Below are 21,246 nucleotides of genomic sequence, written 5' to 3'. Positions count from 1 at the left end.
GGCAGTTTGATAATAATGTGTCTCAGCATGGCTCTCTTTGCATTTATTCTCCTTCCAGTTTGTTAAGCTTCTTGAGTGTGTACAGTCATGTCTTTCATCAAATTTGTGGCACTTTTAATCATTATTTCTTCCAAATATTCTTTCTTCCCCTCTTCTCTCTCTCTCTCCTGTCCTTCTGAGATTCATGTTATGGATATGTTTGTATGCCTCATGGTCTGCCATGGATCTCTTAGGCTCCATTAACTCTTCTTCATTCTTTTTTCTTTGTGCTCCTCAGGCTGGTTAACTCTACTGATCCATCTTCAAGTTCACTGACACTTCTGCTCCAATATGCTGCTAAACCCATCTAGTGATTTTTTTTTCATTCCAGTTATTGTACTATTCAGCTTTATAATTTCCATTTGTTAATGTTTATGATTCCTATATGTTTATTTTTTCCCCCATCAGTGGGGAAGCATTTGAAAGCAGTTGAGCCCTGGTGCCAACCACTAAAATTCTTCTGGGGTACTATTGAAATTCCTGCCGTAGCTGTCCACACCATATTCCTTTAGGCTGAGACCAGTTCTTCTTGGGGTCACCTTAGTAGGAAATGAGCAAGGAGATGTTGCCTCCTCTCCTAAACCAATCATAAGGGGAGGCAGTTCTGACAACATTAGAAAGATACTTCATATTTCAGGTACAGGTTCTGCCACTTCCCTGTTCTGTCATGTGGGATGATCATTTCTTTGCACCTTGGATTCCTCATCCTACAGATCCAACTTGCCCTGATTTGCCAGAGACTTTCCTGGCTTTAGCACTGAAAGTCCCACATCCCAGGAGGCCCTACTCATCTGTGAAATGGAGATAATACTACCTACCATAGGGTGGTTGTGACGAATGGAAAGAAGATACAGGAAGGCACATGGGGCATGGTTTTGCTCCATAATTATTTAGTTGTTACTTATGCAAAGTGCAGGGAGGGTCTTTGAAGACTGAGAATGATGCACCAAATAACTATCATTTTGACATGAGATCTGGAGCACCTGAGAGCAGAACCTGGAGAGTTTTCTGTTCTCCTTGACTATCTGCCAGCTATCCCTCTGGAAACATCGCCATGTGTCAGATCCCCACGTGCTGCAAAGGAAGAACCATCACCTGCCTCTTTAATGATACACCTAGCTTCTTTCTGGCTCTGCTCAATGCTGAAGGACAGGGCTGTGTTCAGTACAACATGAAGGCCCGGTGAGTGGTTTGGGGGAATCCTGGTCCCATGGAAGTGTTTCTGGAGGTTACAGAGGAACACACTGAGGTGGTGGTCCACAGGAAAAGGAGGGGCCACCAGTGTCCAGAGGCCTGGGAAGGCCGTGAGGCAGGGCTAAATTGGGACCTGCATGGATATAGGTATGTTGAGGGCTGACCTTTGCTTGCTAGATCCATGTCATAGCAAAAGAGAAGTGCACCTCCCCAAGTCCTGCTCCACTTTTACCCCCAGAGCACTAAGGTCTGGATTGTTTGCTGGATTCATGGGAAGAATTAGTGGAGAAGAGTGTTTTATACCAGAAGTGAGTGAAGGAGAAGCCATGGGTACAAATTCCATGGGGGTTTTTAAGAGAGGCACATATTCTTGTCAGTCAAAAGTCAATGTCATAAGGAACTGTTTTCAGAAGGAATGCCTTATTCTTCTGCTATAGATGTTCTCATTCCCATTTTGGTGCCTGAGATCTTATACACCCAGGCTTTTGGGCACATATCTCATTTCTTCTCTTTTGGGTTTGGCCTGAGCCTTTGTTATCTCTCTCAAACCTGCCCTTTCTGACTGACATTCCTATAGCATCAACAGATGTGTCAACAGATGTGTCAACAGAGGTGTCAAACCGTATTAGGCAGAGGAAGTGAGGCTGCCCACTGGCTGTCAGGGTTCTTCTAGTCTAGGACAGAGTCTCAGAGCCCTGCCTGCCTATAGTCTGTGGTAATGAGGCTTCCTTCAGGGGCTTGACATCAACTTCTCACTGCTATATTTCTTCTAGTTGCCCATACGTCTTGGTCTTGGATGAGGAAGGTGGGACTGCCAATGACTTCAAAGGCTACGTAGTTCACAAATGGAGCTGGACTTCTAAGACAGAGACTTTGCTTTCCCTGGAATATAAGGTGGGCATGGACAGCACAGGTGGGGTGGCTTCAGCAACCTTTCTTGGGCTTCCCATCATTTAGAGTCAGAGTGCTACCTGTAAGACAAATGCCTTACCCTCAGGAGCTTTATAATCTCTTTCAAAAGTTCCTCAGTTGATGAGTAGTGGTTGGGAGTTGGCTGAGGTAAGCTTTTCACCAGCCTACAGCAACTGTTGGTTTCTGTGCTGAATCTTTCTAGTAATATCTGTCCTATCTTGTTCTTATTGTTAATATTACTACATTTTGATGGTTTAAATACCCCTCACTTTATGAAGGAATCATTATAGTAGTTGATAGCTTTGTTTTTAATGCCTATACATGGAAATAAGAATAGTTAGTAATTCTATGTTGGTCTGTCCAGTTTCTTTTATATCTTTACTATGTCATGAAATAAAAAACCTGCAAGTCAAAGGTGGCTGATGGACAAGTCTTTTTTTATTATTCATTTGATTGTTCAGACAGCCATTCATCAAAGATTAAATAATAAATTAATAAAATTTATTTTATTAAGTAAAATAAATTAGAGTGGAATTACTATTATTAAATAATAATAATAAATTTATTAATAAAGTAACTAAATGTGCTTGTTACTTATTTAAGGCAGAATTTCTCATCCTTGGCAGAAATGACATTTTAGGATGGATAATTCTTTTCTATAACTATGCACTGTAGGATATTTATCAGCAGCCCACCAGATACCAGTAGTATTACCTCCCCAAGCTGTGACAGCTAAAAATATCCTCAGCCATTGTCAAATGTCTCTGGAGGGAGTATTTGCCCTTGATTGAGAATCATTGATCTAGAGGGTAGAAAGATAAGTAAACCCTCCAAGGAACCCCAAAGTCCAGGAGATTAATAAGAATACAAGATAGAGAAGAATAAGGGCAATGAGAGAGAGACAAATTCATAGGGTTGGGATTCAGAGAAAGATCACAGAACACAGAATATACTCAAGGTGGCTTGATATTAAGAGCCCCAGTGTAAGTGCTATGGATAGAAGTACTCTTGAAGTGTGTGGCAGGGCTCAGGTGCCCTACCCCTGATCGTCTGTCTCATGCCCGTCTTGTTCATCCTCTGCATTGGCCACTGGATTTTCATCCTTATATCCTAATTCCTATAGATCAGACCTCTGCTCAGAAACATTCAATATCTTGAACATATCTCACCCTTCCTATCCCTTGACCTGAAATGTGCCCCCTCCTCTCTCTGTCAAACCAAATTTCCCCTCCTTCACAGCCCAGCTCATGCTTCTTCTCCATCATGGCACTGCAGTCCACATCCATTTTTCTTTTCTCACAGTACCCACATTCTGGGTTAGTCATATGATAATTAACCATGCTCTGTTTGCATATCAGAATCCTATGGAACCTTAAAAAATGAAGATACCCAGGCACAGCCTCAGAGAGATTCTGATTCAGGTGGTCTGTTATAAGTGTTAGATTTCTGTAGTTTTCACAAGTATTTCTGATACTTGGCCATGTCAGAGATTGTCAGTCTAGGAGTGTATTGAGTTATTGTCTTAATATTAAGCTTTTTGTAGCTCTATGAAAAGTTTACAGTTCATGACAATTATAAATTGGTTGCAGACAGACACCACATATTGTGTATCAGTGTGACTTAGTGGACAGAATGGAATGGGAGCCTGAGAAGCCTTGTGCCAGCTAGCCGGACTCTGGCTATGAAGCTTTGTGAAAATCACTAAGCTCCTTTGAGTCTGGGTGGTCTAATCAATGCAGAGTAGGTCTGTCTCACACTGCTTTTGTGGGAACTAAATAAAATAATGGCAGGGAAGTTGCTTTGACATCACTAAAGTGTTTTGACAATATAGTTCAGTTCGTTGTTTTATCCCCTGGAGCTACATACAGAGAAATGCATAATAGGGCTGGTGCAGTCAGGAGAGGCCAGGAAGACAAAGTGACCCTTGAGTTGCAACAGCAGCATGTGTGCATGTGATTCATGTGGATAGAAGGGGGAAGGGAAAGCATTCTGGGCAGAAGGAATAGCATCTTTAAAGGCTTAGAGTTAGGACTTAGTGTGGCAGCTTTAAAAGTCCACAGGTGCTTCTTGTGAAAAAAAAAAGGGGCAGAAGGTATATATGCTGTGGGGTGGAGGTGAGAGGTGTTGGATGTCAGGCTGAGGAAATTGCTTGCTGTTTTGTAGGCTGCAGTGGCCAGTTTGTTTTCACCCAGATATTAACATTTCCAGTGTTCTTCATTCCTCTCCGAAAATCCAAGTTTTTCTCCAGTATTCTTTCTCTTCAGTCTGAAGAAGTTCCTTTAATCATTTCTTGAAGTACAGATCTGCTGACAACAAATTATGTTTGCTTTCATGTTAAAAGTGTCTTTAGGAAAGGATATCTTTGCTGGGCATGGAATTCTGGGTTGACTGGTTTTTCCCCCTTCCTTCCAGCAATTTAAAGATACTTTTCTACTGTGTATGTCCTCCAAAGTTTACAATGAGAATTCTGTAGTTATTCAAATCATTGTTAATTTTTTTAGCTGCTTTCTAGATTTCCTCTTTAATCTGATTTTCTAAGTTTGACTACGGTGTGTCTGGGTATGGTTGTCTTTGTTCTGTTTGGGATTTCTTGAGCTTCTTGAATTTGTAAATTTTTGTCCTTCACTGAATTTGGAAAGTCTTGTGTCATTGTTTTAGGGGAAAATGTGCTCAATCTCTCTCCTTTTCCCCTGAGACTCCAATTACATGTATTTTAGAGATTTTAATATTGTCCCAAAGGTCTCTGAGACTCTGTTAATTCATCCTTTCTTCTTTTTTAAAAAAATTTTTGAGAGAGAGAGAGAGAGAGAGAATACAGCCAGGTAGAGGGACAGAAGGAGAGAGAGAGAGAGAGAAAGAAAAAAAAAATTTTTTTTTAAGGCTACCTTGTGTGGACGTTCAAGTTGACGTTGCCTCTTAAAAAAAAAAAAAAAAAAAAGATTTATTTATTTAAGAGAGAGAGAGAGTAAAAGCAGTGGGGGGATCTCAAGAAGACTCCCTGCTGAACATGGAGCCCATCACAGGGCTTGATCTGACGGTCCTGAGATCATGATCTGAGTGGAAATCAGGAGTCACTCCTTAACCTACCAAGCCACCCAGGCACCCCCAGAGAGAATCTTAAGCAGGTTCCATGCTCATTGTGGAACCCCATATGGGGCTTGATCTCACAACCCAAGATCATGACCTGGGCCAAAATCAAGGGTTGGATGCTTAACCAACTAAGCCACCCAGGCACTCCAACTCTGTTCTTTTGTTCTCAAATTGGATAATTTCTATGGATCTAAGTCTCAAGTGCACTGACTTTATTCTGATATCTTCATTCTGCTGTTATGCTAATCCTGTGGCTCTTTAAAATTTCATATATGTATTTCAAGTCTAGGATTTCCATTTAGTTTTTTCTTTATATTTTCTATTTTCTCTGCTTAGGTTGTTTATTTTTTATTTATTACAAATATATTTTCCTTGGCTTCATTGAATACAGTTAAATTAGCTACTTTAAAGTTCTTTTCAATTTCAACATCTGGGACATACCACACATTTATCTGTTACCTTGAGAATAGCTCACACTTCACTGGTTCTTTACATGTTGAGTAATTTTAGATCATTGACATTGTGTATGTTGTCTGAAAATCTGTGGATTGTGGAGTCTGAATTTTGGTATATTTCTCTGAAAGGTGTTAACATTTTTGTTTTAGCAGACAGTGATCTTGGTCAGACTCACACCACAAACTCTGTTTTACCTGCAGGAGGCAAGAGTTCACATCTCAGTTCAGTTTTTCTGTTTCCCTATAAGTGAGCTGTCTGGAGTCTTCCCTGCTTATGCATGATTCAGGGATTAGCCAGGGATATGGATGGTTTATTCATAGAATTTGGGCCTCTATTTCTTTGGCAACATCCCTTCTGGAATTTTATCCTTACTTTTCTGTGATTGTAGTTTCCACAGGTTCAGTCTTTCCCTGGGCCAGGCAGATAGTGGCGTTTTGGCCATGATTGTGGCTTGCCTTCAGGCTAAATCTATAAAGTAGAAATTCATCCTATGTTGGCCCTTTCTTTTAAGTTTTTTTTTTTTTTTTTTTTTTTTTTTTAGTTTTTTATTTATTTATTTATTTGACAGAGAGAGATTACAAGTAGGCAGAGAGGCAGGCAGAGAGAGAGAGAGAGAGAGAGAGAGAGAGAGAGAAGCAGGCTGCCTGCCGAGCAGGAGCCCGATGCGGGACTCGATCCCAGGACCCTGAGATCATGACCTGAGCTGAAGGCAGCGGCTTAACCCACTGAGCCACCCAGGTGCCCCTCTTTTAAGTTTTGATTCTTCAAAATTTGCCCATTTTTGTTTATTCTTCAGAGTCTTTGGGATGTTGTTTTATTGTATTTGTGTCAAGTTCTGTGGTTGGGTCAACCTGGTAGGAACTGACTCAGCTATATTGGAAGTACAACCAGCTGGTTAGTTTCTAAGTTGAGGGCTGCCATGCTTGGGTCAGCTGTGTGTAGAAAGTTGACTAGAAAGGGAAAAATCAGTGGATGGGCTAGTACAAAGACTAGTTATAGAGTTACTAGTCAGACCTGACATGATGAAGGGTAGCAGCAACATTTCTTAAAGGAACCATTTCAGTAGAAGGATTCAGTGGCATTCAAATATCAGCTGTAGGGGCTAAATAAGAGGAGAGGGGAGTATAGATGACCACAATGGAGTATGTGTCTGTGTGGAAAAAGAAGTTTCTGAGAGAGTCAGAAATCAATGTAGTTTTAGATGTGCTGATTGGGCTCAGTGGCTTCTGTGATATAATCCTCTCTTAGGGTGAGAGATTAGGGATGATGGATATATGTGATGAGTTGGCTCATGAATTCCCAAGAGATGAGTAGTGGATGAGCTTGTAGAGCACCCATATTTGGGGCATGGGGGAGAGGAAGAGAAACCGCCCGGGGAGTTGGCATAATAAAAAACAGTTGTACTGTGTTAAGCCCTCTGCATGTTTTATCCCATGAAATCTGCTCAGTGCCTTAGGAAAAAACTTGTGTTACAGCCCCCAGGTTCAGAAAAGCTAACCAACTTGCCTTAAATTGCTCCACTGGTAAGTAGCAACACTGGTATTTGAAACTTTTCAAGCTGTAGCACTTGAGCTCTCAACCACAGCTCTATTCTACACTCCATAGAAGAAGAACAGGAGAAGGTAGGGTTTTTCCTTAAGTGGGAGTGATCAACAAGTTTGAGGATGTCAAGACACTTGGCAAGAAGACAGCCATGGATCAGATGTTTTCCAGATGCTGGATAGTGCTAGCACACTGACTGCAGAGTATGAGGAAGGGACTCAGTGGTGCGGAAACTGAAAGTAGACCTTGGGGCCAATAAGTGGAATAGCAGAAGGAAATGGAAGGACCAAAATAAAGAGTATTTCCTTACTACAGAGGAGTCTGGGGCACACATAGGTCAGGGACACTGAAGACAGAACAGCAGCAGGTGGGGCTATAGATTCCTAGCCCCTTGGGTAGGGTCACTGTGCACACATAACTCTCTGCACATGTGAACCATCCAGGGACCCCATGGGATTGCACTGCTGCATCCTGACAATATCTGCTCATGTGTTTTATGGACCTATGTGGCATGTGAAGCCACTTCCATAATCTTTATCTTGTTTGAACCTAATACTAGCCTTTCAACTCTTCCTGTTGAGGAATTTGAGCTTCAGAGAAGCTGGCTTGCTAACAGAGTCTGAACTCGAACTTACTTCTAGAACACAAATTTTTCAGTAAGGAGTGATTTGCTGGAAAGGCAGCTCATCCTCCCTCTTTCTGTCTAGGACTGATACATAGGAAAGTCTCCCTTTTTGGAAGTGACTTTTTAAAAAAGCTCCTTTGGCTCCTCAGGGTAAGAGTAGTGACATATTTGGGGATTGAGGGGAGGGGACTGAGCATGTGTAGCTCAGCCCCTGCTGGGTTTGCCTTTGTCAACTGCCCATGCACCCACAGAGTGCGCTCTGGTGCCTCCTGCCATGTTGTCAGCTTCCCAAGGCAGCTCTGCATACTCTAGAGCAAGGCTCATAGTCAGACCTGGTGCCTGGGTGCACATGTCTGACTCATAGAGAGTGTAGGCTTATGACCCAAGCTGCATCGCCATCTAGTTCTGCTAGAACCAAAGCTGATTTACCTCCAGACACCTATGTCTCTTTCATAGTTGGTTCTAAGCTTGGGCTGGAAAGGGAAGGAGCAGGGATGGGAAGGCATCAGTTACTTTTTCTGTCAGTCCCCAAAGAAAGACTGGAATTCTTTCTTCTCCATGAAAGCTAAATTCCAACTGAAAAGATCTTACAGCTTTCTTGGCCCCAACCCAAGAGGAGTTTTGTGCTTTGTGGTGGAAGGGTGGATAATAGAAACAGAGATTCCCTACGTACCGTTTCTTCTTCTGCAGGTGAATGAGCAAATGAAGCTGACGGTGCTAAGCCAGGACTCCATCACGGTCACCTTCACCTCCTTAAATGAAAGAATAACACTCTCCGTTTCAGCCAACAACTGTCCCCATGGGGTAACACATGAAAAACGGGTAAGTCAAAGCAGACCAGGTCCCCAGGCCTGACCCCAGGCTGTCTCACTGTGGGCTGCCAGTCCATATCTCAATGCCTGTGCTCCTCCTATCCCTCTATCCCTTATCCCTCTGCATGGGGCAGGGCCCTATCTCTTTCTCTGACTAATGAGTGAACTGCTATTCATCATTCACTGTCTGATGTTAGCACTGCCTTCTCTGTGAAACTTCTATCAGTTAGGAGTCTTTCAGTTGTAATAGCGTCCAAAGCAGATTAGCTAACATGGAGAGAAACAATATTGGCTCAGCAAACTGAAAAGTCTGTCAGTAGGCAGCTTTAGGCATGGCTGGATCCAGACTCTCAAATGACTCCATCAACTCTTCCCGTCCCTTGGCTCCTACTTTCCTCTTTGTTGGCTTCACTCTCAGGGAGTTTCTCTCCTTATGGTGACAAGATGGTCGTGAGCATCTCTGGGCTCACGACCATCTACCAGCTTTGTTCTTCCTAGGAGAAAAAGGACTTCTCTTTCCTAAGTGCCCCAGTAGAGGTGGCAACACCAACATTGCTGCCTCTGCCTGAAGCGGCCCGCATGACCAGGAGAACATGTTGCTCTCACAGGCCAGGCTCAAGTAGGATGGCCATCCTGAAAGCCAAAGGGTGTGATCAGCCTCAGCTATGCCACCTGGCAGGAACATCATGGTGCTGTTACCAGAACAGGGAGAGATGATACTGGAAAGAATAACTACCAATGTGTGTTGATGACCCTCTCCACCACTCCCTTTCCCATCCCTAGGAGAGTCTGCCTCTCCCTCTGCTCTGCCCTCCCAACCATGACTCATCTCTATTCTAGCACTCCTTTATTTATAAACCCATTTTTTCTACCAGATTGAGAATTCCCTATGATTCCTACTAATGTCTGTTTACCCAAGGCTTCAGCACAGGACTGCTTCAGATTAAGTACTTACTAAATGTTTGTTGGGTGGGTAAGAAAATGGTGGAGACTGGAAGCCCAGGTCTTCTATTCACTGGGTCTTATTACTGTGTGTCTGATCCTGAATCAGCATCATGGAGATAGATGGAGAGGATGGAGGGCACATGGTCCCCAGTTTCTGAGGGGTTTCTGGTCTAGCTGAGAACACTTGACATATACCGTGAGACTGGTGTAAACAAGGGTTCATTGAAGGAGCAGGCCATTTTCATTGCAAACAGGGTGCTTTGCTGGGATTAGTTCACTGCGGAAGGTTCTTGGAACAGGGGCAGACGACACCACCTAGTTTCCGCCGGCCCAATCCCAGTTTATACCTGCCAGCCTGGAGCAATTATTAATAATGTCCTCTTTCACTCTCAAAAGTGTCTTGGTTTGGATGCTCATTTATATGATTATCCACAGGGCAGTTCACCCTCCCCATTTTCCTATCTAGGGCTGAGCAAGGCTTTTTTTTTTTTTTTTTTTTTTTCCCCAGTGTGCTGCAGGGACATTTGCCAGCAGCATGCCACAGGCTCATAGACTCACAGAGCTGACAGAGCCCATTAGGAACAGCTAGACCAATGTTCTCACTTTACATGGGGACATGGAGGCAGTAATTTGTTAGGGACCCATGCTATATGAACAAGATACAGAGAACACCTGTGTTTCTCTCAGAGGAGAGGATTGCACCTGTTTTCCCACTGCCTTTTCATTTGAGCAGCATTTCAACTTTATTAATTCATTAAATAATTCAATAAATGTTGATTAGCACTTGCAGTGTGCCAAGTTGGCTGTTGAGATGTAGAAATGGAAGAAATCTCACTCCCTCTAGTCTAGAATATTTTCTGTCTAATGGAGGGGGGTAAATGCGCCAGGGAGAGGGGCACCATGGGAGCCACTAGGGTACCAGGAGTGGGTGTTCGTTAAAGGGACCGCAAAGGAGCACCCAGGAAACTCAGATGCCTGTGACTTCAGACTGCACTGATTACTTCAAGAGCAAAAGAACCCCAAGTTTTGACTCTATTTGAGCTAATATGATGATCATGCTTATGGGTGAGTCCACCCTGCCCATTTGGTTCTATGCCATTACTCTAAAAATCACTATTATATGACTAAGCACTCCTGATGTATGAGGTCCTGTGTCTATATTTCTTAAAAACCTTTTAGAATGTGTTAAAAAAATGTGAGCTTAATTTTCTTACCAAAGGCAGTAGTTATTAGAGAATTGTTCTTTCCCATAAAATGGTAGTAATGCTTCGTTTTCCTAACAACCTCTTATCTGGTAATCACTGGAGCCTGGATCACAGCTAAGAACCAGGATGTAAGCAATTAAAGACACCCATGAACAACCAAGAGAGATCACTCTCTGCCCATGTACCAAACATTACCTCTGGGCCTAGGAAAACCCCTTTATAATTCAAGTTTTATTTTATCTTACCTGAATCCAATCTTAGAAGAGAGAACTAGAAGTCCAGGGCTATGTCGTCTAATGTGGTAGCCACACGTCACAAGTGGCTACTGGAGACATGCAATGTGACAAGTCCAAATGGAGATCAGCCATAAGAGAAAATATGCATAGCATTTCAAAAACTTAACATGAAAAGAAAATGTAAAATTTCTCTTGAGAAATTTTTTGAGTTAGAGTATGTGTTAAAACAGCCACCTTTTTGATATATTAGGTTAGATAAATATGTTTCTAGAATTAACTTCACCTTTAAGAACTTTTTTATGTGGCTACAGGAACGTTTACAACCACACGTATAGCTTGCATTTTATTTTTAGTGGACTGTGCAGGACTAGAAGGGGACATCTTCATCAGCAAAACTCATAGAGGCATTTTGACAGCGTGAGAGAAAGCTGGAAGGTTATTTAAAGGGACATCACAACTCAAAACGTGTAACTGTCTCGGACATTAAACATAGGGCTAAGCAGACCAGTACATTAAAACAGCTTCTGGAAACAGTGCTAGGTTCTAGTCAGTAGTCGCTGATGCTGTCCCAGAAGACTGACTTGCCTTACAAGTGTCAAGGTCATAACCCCTTCTGTCTGAGAACAGATTTCAGACTAGATAAACAACAGCAAATGAGGAACTATCAGATTTATTATAGGGAACACAATTTCCAAATGTTGACTTTACCTGCCAGGTTAAGCATCTTGGAATGCTTTTACACGAAATCTGGAGGCCCAGAAAACTGGCTCATGTTTGGTTCTTGGACTTCCTGAGCTGCAAGGGGCCCCGGAGAAAATTTTCTGACTGTGCAGGCTGGCCCAGGCTAGGAAGAGCCCATAGAGCCTTAGGCTGGTCCCTTCCATTTCTAGGTCTCAGTGTCCCCATCTGTACATGTAAGGAGGTGGCTTCCACACTCTCCTGTTTGGGACTTTTGTAGTCTGGGCAACTTCTCCCTAGGTCTGTGTGTTGGGGTTGGGTATGGTTCATCAGCAAAATCCATGGCAGTCTAGAAAAGCTGAGGGTGGGAGGTAGGGTGACCTCCTCCCACTAAGTTTCTGTCACTGAGACGCTTGTTAAATGGCTTCCCCAGAAACGCATCACCTTGAAAGGAGCCACCTATCAGAGCGACAGGCAGAACAGCAGCCCCAGCTTTTATGGCCCTGCAGCCAGGCTCCTCACTAAATATTTCTGTCAAGCAGCACTTTGAGAGTGAGGCAACACCTCAATTTAAATGTTTTTTGTTTTTTGTTTTTAGCCCAGAGCATCACCTCAAATCCTTTATGGAAGCAGGCTAGGTATAAATTACAAGTAAATAAATAAAATTAGCCTAGAAGCAGCAGCTGGGGCCAAAGACCAGAAGGATGGTTGAGGCTTTGCTATTAATTGAGGGCATCCTTTATAGAAGTCCTGCCTGTAGGGTAAAGAAGGACATGTAGAGTGACCATCAGTCTTCAGAAAATCTGTCCACTGTCCACCCCATTCTCTCTACCTGAGGCTTCAATTCCACAGAAATTGGACCGATATGCAGGAATTCACTGAGCAGAGGGGGAGAGAGGTGTGTCTCTGCAGAGGGGACAGTACCTCTTCCAAACAAGAGCAAAGCCTAGTTGTTCGTGGGCTGGGCTAATAGCTCCTGGTGGGGAGGCAACAATGCTTTCTCTTCCTTGGCCTTTCCCCAGCTGCTGACCCGCGTGGATGACAAAATATTTAAGATGAACCGGGCTCTGGCAGAGATCAAGAAGCGGTTTCAAAAGACAGTTTCACAGTTTATGAATTCTGTCTTGCTGGCAGCAGGTAAGGGGCAGAAAGGTGGGAGATGCCTATCCGATAACTTCCTAAATCTTGAGTCACCTCCACTGCTGAGAACAACTTTTTACCACTCAGGGAGGTGGGGGGGGCAGGGTGATTTCCTCATTGATAGAGGGAGTGACAAAGCTTGGGCTGTTGAAGCAGATACTTGCTCAGGGCCATGTTGCAAGTAATGGTGGCCTTAGCCACCTTCAGTTTCTGAGCACCATCCTGTGTGTCCTCAATGTTTCCCTGGCTGTTTTATTTTCCTGGGCCTCCTGTCATTGTTCTGTAACTCTCTCTGACCCACTTCCAACTGGTTCACCTTTTGGCAGTCTCTCCTGTATTGTCAATCAGCCATTTGCAGACCCTGTTCCTCTCCTTGCAGACAATCTCAGCAGAAAAGAAACAAGCAGCCAGCTCAGCAGGCTGTCCCTGTTAGGCTACAGGGCACCCTCAGGGCCAGCATGGTGACCCCAGGACCCCTCCCATATCTAGGCTCTCCTGCTGATGGGCCTGGGGACAAAGGAAGAGTGACTTCCATTCTATGCCACCCCCTGGTGGGTTACCAGGGAACTGTTCTTGAAGGAGTTTCTCTCATCCCTAAAGACTCAGTTCAGCTGTATCCCTCCTCCAGAGAGCCTTCTCTGATTTCCCCTGCAGAATGAGTCTTATATTCCTCTGGGTTCCCACAGCACATACAAAATGTACTCTAATTACAAATCTTACTACCTAGCATTGTGAATATTTCTTTGTTTGCCCAACACCCCTGTACCCCAACTTGGAGTTCTCAGAGGCAGGGAACCCTGTCTGGGTCATCTATATATTCCCAGCATCCAAGGAATGTTTTGTAGGTGAATGAAGGAATGAAGATCCCAGGCCTCAGAAGTTTTCAAGTCTAGTAGGGAACTAAAACAAGAATACAAATAAATACAACAAAGAAAGTAGACGGAAATGACTTAAATCCAGAGATATAGGGAACAGCATTCTCAGGAAAGAGAACAGTATGGATGCATTGTGTACCCAGCCTCTATGAGTGCAATGGAGGACACAGAGCTGAATGAAACACAGACTTCTTGGTGGAAGAGGGATCTCAGTTGGGTCTTGACGAATGAATAGAAACAAGATTGATTTGTTCCTACATTCAGCCAGCATTTACTGAGCCACTAACTGTACTAGGGTTGAAGCTCTGTGCCAGAGAGTAGAGGGGAGGCAGCCCAGCCAGAGAACATGCAAGGGTGGAGGAGTGGCGTGGAATATGAGCTGAAGGAAGGGCTACTGATATATAGAGCTCCATGGCAGGACAGGAAAGGTTGGGCCATGAGGGAGAGTGACGTGTCTTCTGTTAACAGGGCTGTTCACCATAGAATACCCGGTTAAGGAAGAGGCAGAAATCAGTCGAGCCAAGGTAAAATCGAGTCCCTATCTTGAGCGGAGCATCAAGCCAATTTCATACCCAGGAGAAGCCGTTTTATTACGATCTCAGTCAGCCCGACCTGAATCCTCAACTGGAGAGTCTTTGAGGGAAGAGCATGGGTCTGCTTCTATAAGCCCCACTCGGAGGAAAAGCATCAGGATCCAAGCCAAAGCCGTGGTCACACCCAGGTGGGCTTGGGCCAGCATTTCTTCTGGCCTCCCTGTGTCAGGCATGGTGATGGGCAGTAGTCTCACAATGGGGAACAAAAGAGATGAGGCCCCTTTCTCTGGGAGCTGAAATGTTAGGGGCAGGAGAAGATAGAAAATAAACACATGACTGAATGAAGTCATTTTAGATAGAGATAAGGTCTAGGAATTAAGTAAATCAGGGTCATAGGTTAAAGCAGAAGTTGGCAAACTGGGGCCATTCACCAAATCTGGCCTCACTGCCTGCCTGCCTTTTTATGAGGCAGCCCCCCTGCCTGCCTTTTTATGAGTTTTTACCTTTTGAAATGCTGGGGGGTGGGGAAGGGAGATCAAAATAAGATTAATGACATGCACAATGATAAAAAATTTAAATGTTAAGATCCATAAGTAAGGTGTTATTGGAATAGCCATGCCCACTCATTTACATATTGTCCATATCTGCTTTCCTGCTAAGGCAGTAATGTTGAATAATTATGACTGAGACTATCTGGCCTGCAAAAACTAGAATATTTACTATCTGGGCCTGTATAGAAAATGTTGACTAATGCCAGGGGTGGGAAGTGACTGGGAAATGGGGTGGGATGTGCTAAAGGACATAGCCAGGCCAGGAAGGCATTTCTGAAGAGGTGGTATTTAAATGGGGACCCAGGGTGAGAGATGAGAAATAGGCAGCCACAGAAAAGGATGGGGAAGGAACAGCAGGCAAAGGGTAGAGCAAACAGAGACCTGCGACAAGAACATACCACCATGCTGGTATGTGTGAGGGGGAAGAAAGACCAGTGCAGAGCATGGTGATGAAGAGGGGGCAGGGCTGTGAATTGAAGATAGAGAAGTAGGCAGGAGCCAGATCAGGTGGCCTTGTTAGTAGTGTAGGAAACCACCCCATAACTTTAAGACAGGAAGTGGTACCATCTGACTCATGGTGTTTTTTAACTTAAAAAATATATATATATATTTTTTCTATTTTAATTTTATATAATATTAATTATATGCATTTTATTATATTAAAATGCTGGGAAGGAAAGCATTTTGAGGAGCTCATTCAAGTATTTTAATATAATATTAGTAGAATATTTCTATATAAAAATACAGGAAAATGAACAAATCCTAAGCGTATAGCTCAATACATATCATGAAGTGAACACACCTTATAACCAAAACAAGGAATAGAACATTACCAGGTCCTTAGAAGTGTGCTCTTGTCCTTGCCCTCCGAAGCCTTCCTCCTGAAAGGGAAGAGTTCTAGCTTCATACGTTAGTGGGTTTTTTTAAAAACTTGACTGAATTGGAACCATTCAGTATGTGTTCTTTGGCATCTAGCCTCTTTTGCTCAACATTATAATTGTGAGTTGTGTGTTGCAGTAGTTTGCTTATTCTCGTTGCTGTGTGGTAACCTATTACTTGAATACATTGTGAATTATGCCTCCTAATGTTAATGGATTTTTTGGGTTGTTTACAGTTTGGGTAATGATAAACTTTGCTAGTGTTAGCATATGTCCTTATTTATGGCTGGTATATGCCTGGGTGTGTGATGGCTGTCCTAGAGTAGGTACATATCTCACTTGTAGTAGGGCCTGGCCATTTTCAACGTGGCCATGTTCTTGGGTGGTGGTATCAAGTTCGAATCCAACCAGCAGCAGTGAGAGCTCCAGTTACTCCACATCTTCACTATGCTTGATGTTGCCAGTCATTTTAATTATAGCCATTCTGTAATGATGATATGGGCTTTCATTTGTATTTCCTTGGTGACTGTAGAGGTTGAGTACCTTTTGTTTGCTCATTGACCATATTGGATATTCTCTTTTGTAAATGGCCTGTTTAGCTCTCTCATCTATTTTTCTACTGGTCATTTGCCTTTTCTTGATTTATATTTTGGAGTTATTTGTATGTTGTGGGTACAAGACTTTTCTCAGTTTTACGTGCTGCAAATGATCTTACACTTACTCTGATAATGATGTCTATTAAGGAAGAGAAGATGGCAAACATAATGTCCAATTTTTAATATTTTTCTTTATAATTAGCTTTTTATATCTTATTCAAGAACTTTCCCTATTCAGAGACGATGACAATATTCAATGAAGTAACTTTTTTAGTAACCTTTTTAACTTTTACATTATATTTATCCTCCACCTGGAAATATCTATGGTGATGTGAGATAGGAAGCAAGTTTTAATTTTTTTCCATATATAGTATATATATATGTGTGTGTGTGTGTGTGTGTGTGTGTGTGTGTGTGTATAGATAGATAGATAAATATATGGATATAGACATAGATATATAATATACAAATATTCCAATGTATATAAAAGATTGTAATTTCCCCCAATGTTTTTTGGTGCAAATTCTATAAAAAATTAAGGGGCTCTATGTGTATAAATCAGGGGACATTTTCTGGATTCCCTATTTTGCTTCCTATTTGTCCAATCTTTTACCAATACCAAACTATCTAACTAAGTATTACAGCTTTATAGTAAGTATTGATATACAGGAGACTAAGTACTCAAACTTTGTTGTTCTAAATTTTTTTTGCTATTTTTCACCCTTTACTTTTCCATATAATTTTATAATCGCCTTGTCAGTTTGAAAGATGTATCTTATGATTTCAACTAGATTGCTAATGTCTTTGTAATAGAGTATTTCAATCCAGGAACATGGTATATCTTCTTTAAATTAAAATATAATGTATTATTTGTTTTAGGTCTGTGATTCATCAGTCTTACACAATTCACAGCACTCATCATAGCACATCCCCTCCCCAATGTCCATCACGCAGCCATCCCAGCCCTCCCACCCCCCTCCACTCCAGCAACTCTTAGTTTGTTTCCTGAGATTAAGAGTCTCTTATGGCTTGTCTCCCTCTCTGGTTTGTCGTGTTTCATTTTTCCCCTCCCTTCACCTATGATCCTCTGTCCTGTTTCTCAAATTCCTATCAGACCTACATGATATATCTTTTTATTTATTTATTTATGTCTTCTCTAATCTCTCTATAGTTTGTAATTTTCAACATAGAGTCTTTCATTAGGTTTATTTTAGGGTATTTAATAGTTTTGTTGCTATTATAAATTATGCTATTTTTTTAATTTTTAAAGATTTATTTATTTTGAGAGAGAGAGGGAGAGAGGGAGAGAGAGCATAAGCCAAGGGAGAGGTAGAGGGAAAGGGACAGAAATCCTCAAGCAGATTCCCCACCAAGCATGGAGTCTGGTGTGGGGCTTGATGCCAGGACCCCAAGATCATGACCTGAGCCAAAATCAAGAGTTGGACACTCAACTGACTGAGCCTCCCCGGTGGCTCTATAAATTATGCTTTTAATTTAATTTTTCTATTTGTTGCTGCTTACAGAAAGGCAGTTGATTATATCTCAATTTAGATTTACTTTTAATTTACTTCCAGTAAACTTTACTCTTTTTGGTGTAAAAGTCTGAGTTTTGATAAATGCATAGAGCTGTGTAACCACCACCATAGCCAAGACACAGAATGGTTCCATCACCTCCCACTGCCCACCCCCATACTCCTTCGTGTGGCACCCTTCCATAGTCAAACTCTTCACTCACCCTTAGTCTTCAGCAACTACTGACCTGTTCTTTGTAGCTATCGTTTTGTGTTTTCTAAAATGTCATAATTGGAATTATACTTTGAGTCTAGTTTCTTTCACTTAGTATAATGCATGCAAGATTTATCCATGTTGTAGCACATATCAACATTTCATTTATTCTTATTGCTGTGTAGTATTATCTTTCAGGGGGCATCAACACTATCCCCACATTCAGAGATTTACCAGAACTCATGGGATTCAGCATATAGTTGCATGAATGTGTGAGGTTTATTATAATGAAAGGATATGTGGTATCCCCTTTTATTTCTTTTTTCTTTTTTTTTTTTTTAAAGATTTTATTTATTTATTTGACAGAGAGAAATTACAAGTACACTGAGAGGCAGGCAGAGAGAGAGAGAAGGAAGCAGGCTCCCTGCTGAGCAGAGAGCCCGATGTGGGACTCGATCCCAGGACCCTGAGATCATGACCTGAGCCGAAGGCAGCGGCTTAACCCACTGAGCCACTCAGGCGCCCTCCCCTTTTATTTCTGATAGTAATTTGGATCTTCTGTTTTATGTTGGCCAGTCTGGTTATAGTTTCATCAATTTTATTAATCTTTTCAAAGAATCAGCTTTTAGTTTCATTGATTTTTGTCTATTGTTATTCTGTTTTCAATTCCATTATTTCTGCCATCTATTTTTTTAAATTTATTTTTTATTTATTTTTGGCATAACAGTATTCATTATTTTTTCACCACACCCAGTGTTCTATGCAATCCATGCCCTCTATAATACCCACCACCTGGTACCCCAACCTCCCACCCACCCATCAATTCAAACCTCTCAGATTGTTTTTTAGAGTCCATAGTCTCTCATGGTTCACCTCCCCTTCCAACTTCCCCCAACTCCCTTCTTCTCTCTAACTCCCCATGTCCTCCATGCTATTTGTTATACTCCACAAATAAGTGAAACTATATGATAATTGACTCTCTCTGCTTCTCTGCCATCTATTTTTATCTTCCTTTTGCTTGTTTTGTGTATAAATTGCTTTTTACTAGTTTCTAAATTGTAAGTTTGGATTATGAATGAGGCCCTATTTCCTAATATGTATTTAATTCTGTGAACTTCCTTTTAAGTATATTTTGCCTGAGTTTTATAAATTTTGAAATGATGGATTTTAATTTTTATTCCATTTAAAGTGTTTCCTAATTTCCCTGTGATTTCATCTTTGGCTCATAGGTTATTTAGAATCCAATCTCTAATTTCCAAATGTTTGAGGATTTTCTAATTATCTTTTTGTTATTTATTTTTAGTTTATTTCTGATATAGTCTGAGAAAATATTTTATATGATTTGTATTCTTTTAAATTTGCTAAGGTTTGTTTTATGACCCCAGAATGTGGTCTATCTTGGTAAATGTCACATGTGCACTTGAAAAAAAAAATGTATTCTGCTCTTGATGGGTGGAATCTAAAGCAAATCAACAGAGTATCATTGACAAGTGTCAGTGAGGTCCAGTGATAGTGTTGTTTAGTGCCTCTGTTTCCTTGCTGATTTTCTGTCTTCTTGTTCTGTTGGTTACTGAGAATAGAGTGTTGATGTCTCCAAGTATGATTGTGGATTAGTTTATTTTACCTGTTTCTTAAAATATGTATGACTGTTGAAAGCAAAAATTATAACATTTTTGAGGTGTATAGATATATGTCTTCAATATATTCAAATTTTATCCTATTTTTACTTCAAGAATCTTGGAGCCATATTGTTAAGTATAACACATCTGGCACTTTTATTATTATGTAATTTCCTCTTGATACCTGGTAATTTTTCTTTTCTGAAGTCCACTCTGTATAATAATAATACACTCACTTCAGATTTCTTTTGATTAGTATTTGCTTGGCAAAACTTTTCCATTCTGTTACTTTTAATCTATCTGTATCATTATATTTAAAGTATGTGTCTTATATATAGCATATAGTTAGGTCTTATATTTTTATCCAATATAACACTCTTTTAATTGGTGTATTTAGACCATTTACACTTACTATAATTATTGATATAGTTAAATTAAGTCTATTATTTTATTATTTTTCTGTTTATATCTTGTTTTTATCTTTTGTTTTGCTTTATTTTGTTGTTTTTTTTTCCTGATCTATTTATTTATTTATTTATTTATTTTTAACTTTTTTTTTTTTAAAAAAACATGTATTTTTATCCCCAGGGGTACAGGTCTGTGAATCGCCAGGTTTACACACTTCACAGCACTCACCAAAGCACATACCCTTGCTTTATTTTGTTTTTGCTCCTCTCTTCTCTCCTGCCTTCTTTTGAACTGCTTGAATATTTTTAATATTCCATTTTGATTTGACTATTGACTTTTTAGTATATCTCTTTGTATTTTAATTTTCCTTTTAGTGTTTGCTTTAGGATTTACATTCTACATGCCTTACCTTAAAAAGCCTATTTAAGTTTAATATTGCCACCAATTTAAAGGAAATGTAGTCATCTTACAACCATCTGTTATGTCTCTTTATTCTCCCCCCACTATAGTATGGTTGTCAAATATATTACATCTACATATATTGAAACCCCTTAACAATGTTATAATCTTTCCTTTCAACAGTCATAAACTTTAAAGAACTTAAGAAAAATAGTTTATTATATTTACTCAGATATTTATATTTAGCCTCCATGTATTTGAGTTCTTTCCAACTTTCCTCTTGTGGTTGAGTTCTAGCTTCAGAGTATTGTGGTCTGAAAACATGCAGGGAATGATCCCAGTCTTTTGGTACTGGTTGAGACCTGATTTGTGACCCAGGATGTGATCTATCTGGAAAATGTTCCATGTGCACTAGAGAAGTATGTGTATTCTGTTGCTTTGGGATGGAATGTTCTAAATATATTTGTGATGTCCATCTGGTCCAGTGTGTTATTTAAAGGCTTTATGTCCTTGTTGATCTTTTGCTTAGAAGATCTGTCCATTTCAGTGAGGGGAGTGTTAAAGTCCCCTACTATTATTGTATTATTGTCAATGTGTTTCTTTGATTTTGTTATTAATTGGTTTATGTAATTGGCTGCTCCCATGTTAGGGGCATAGATATTTGAAACTGTTAGATCTTCTTGTTGGACAGACCCTTTAAGTATGATATAGTATCCTTCCTCATCTCTTATTATAGTTTTGGCTTAAAATCTAATTTATCTGATATAAGGATTGCCATCCCAGCTTTC

General features: G+C 40.9%; 1 protein-coding gene across 3 annotated transcripts in view; it reads left to right on the top strand.

Annotated features, from left to right (window-relative positions):
- Positions 1-21,246, top strand: part of C1H3orf20 (chromosome 1 C3orf20 homolog) — an 89,569-nt gene that overhangs the window by 34,402 nt on the left and 33,921 nt on the right. For all 3 annotated transcript variants that reach the window (XM_032308346.1, XM_032309036.1, XM_032309781.1), the window contains 5 exons: positions 1,072-1,221; positions 2,007-2,127; positions 8,549-8,680; positions 12,757-12,871; positions 14,218-14,470. In XM_032308346.1, the coding sequence (XP_032164237.1) occupies positions 1,072-1,221; positions 2,007-2,127; positions 8,549-8,680; positions 12,757-12,871; positions 14,218-14,470 (771 nt within the window). The remainder of the gene's footprint in view (positions 1-1,071; positions 1,222-2,006; positions 2,128-8,548; positions 8,681-12,756; positions 12,872-14,217; positions 14,471-21,246) is intronic.

Source organism: Mustela erminea, chromosome 1 (genome assembly GCF_009829155.1).
Source record: "Mustela erminea isolate mMusErm1 chromosome 1, mMusErm1.Pri, whole genome shotgun sequence".
NCBI classification, from domain to species: domain Eukaryota; kingdom Metazoa; phylum Chordata; class Mammalia; order Carnivora; family Mustelidae; genus Mustela; species Mustela erminea.
The sequence above is the reverse complement of the archived record's forward strand: the minus strand, read 5'-3'. Positions and strand labels throughout refer to the sequence as shown.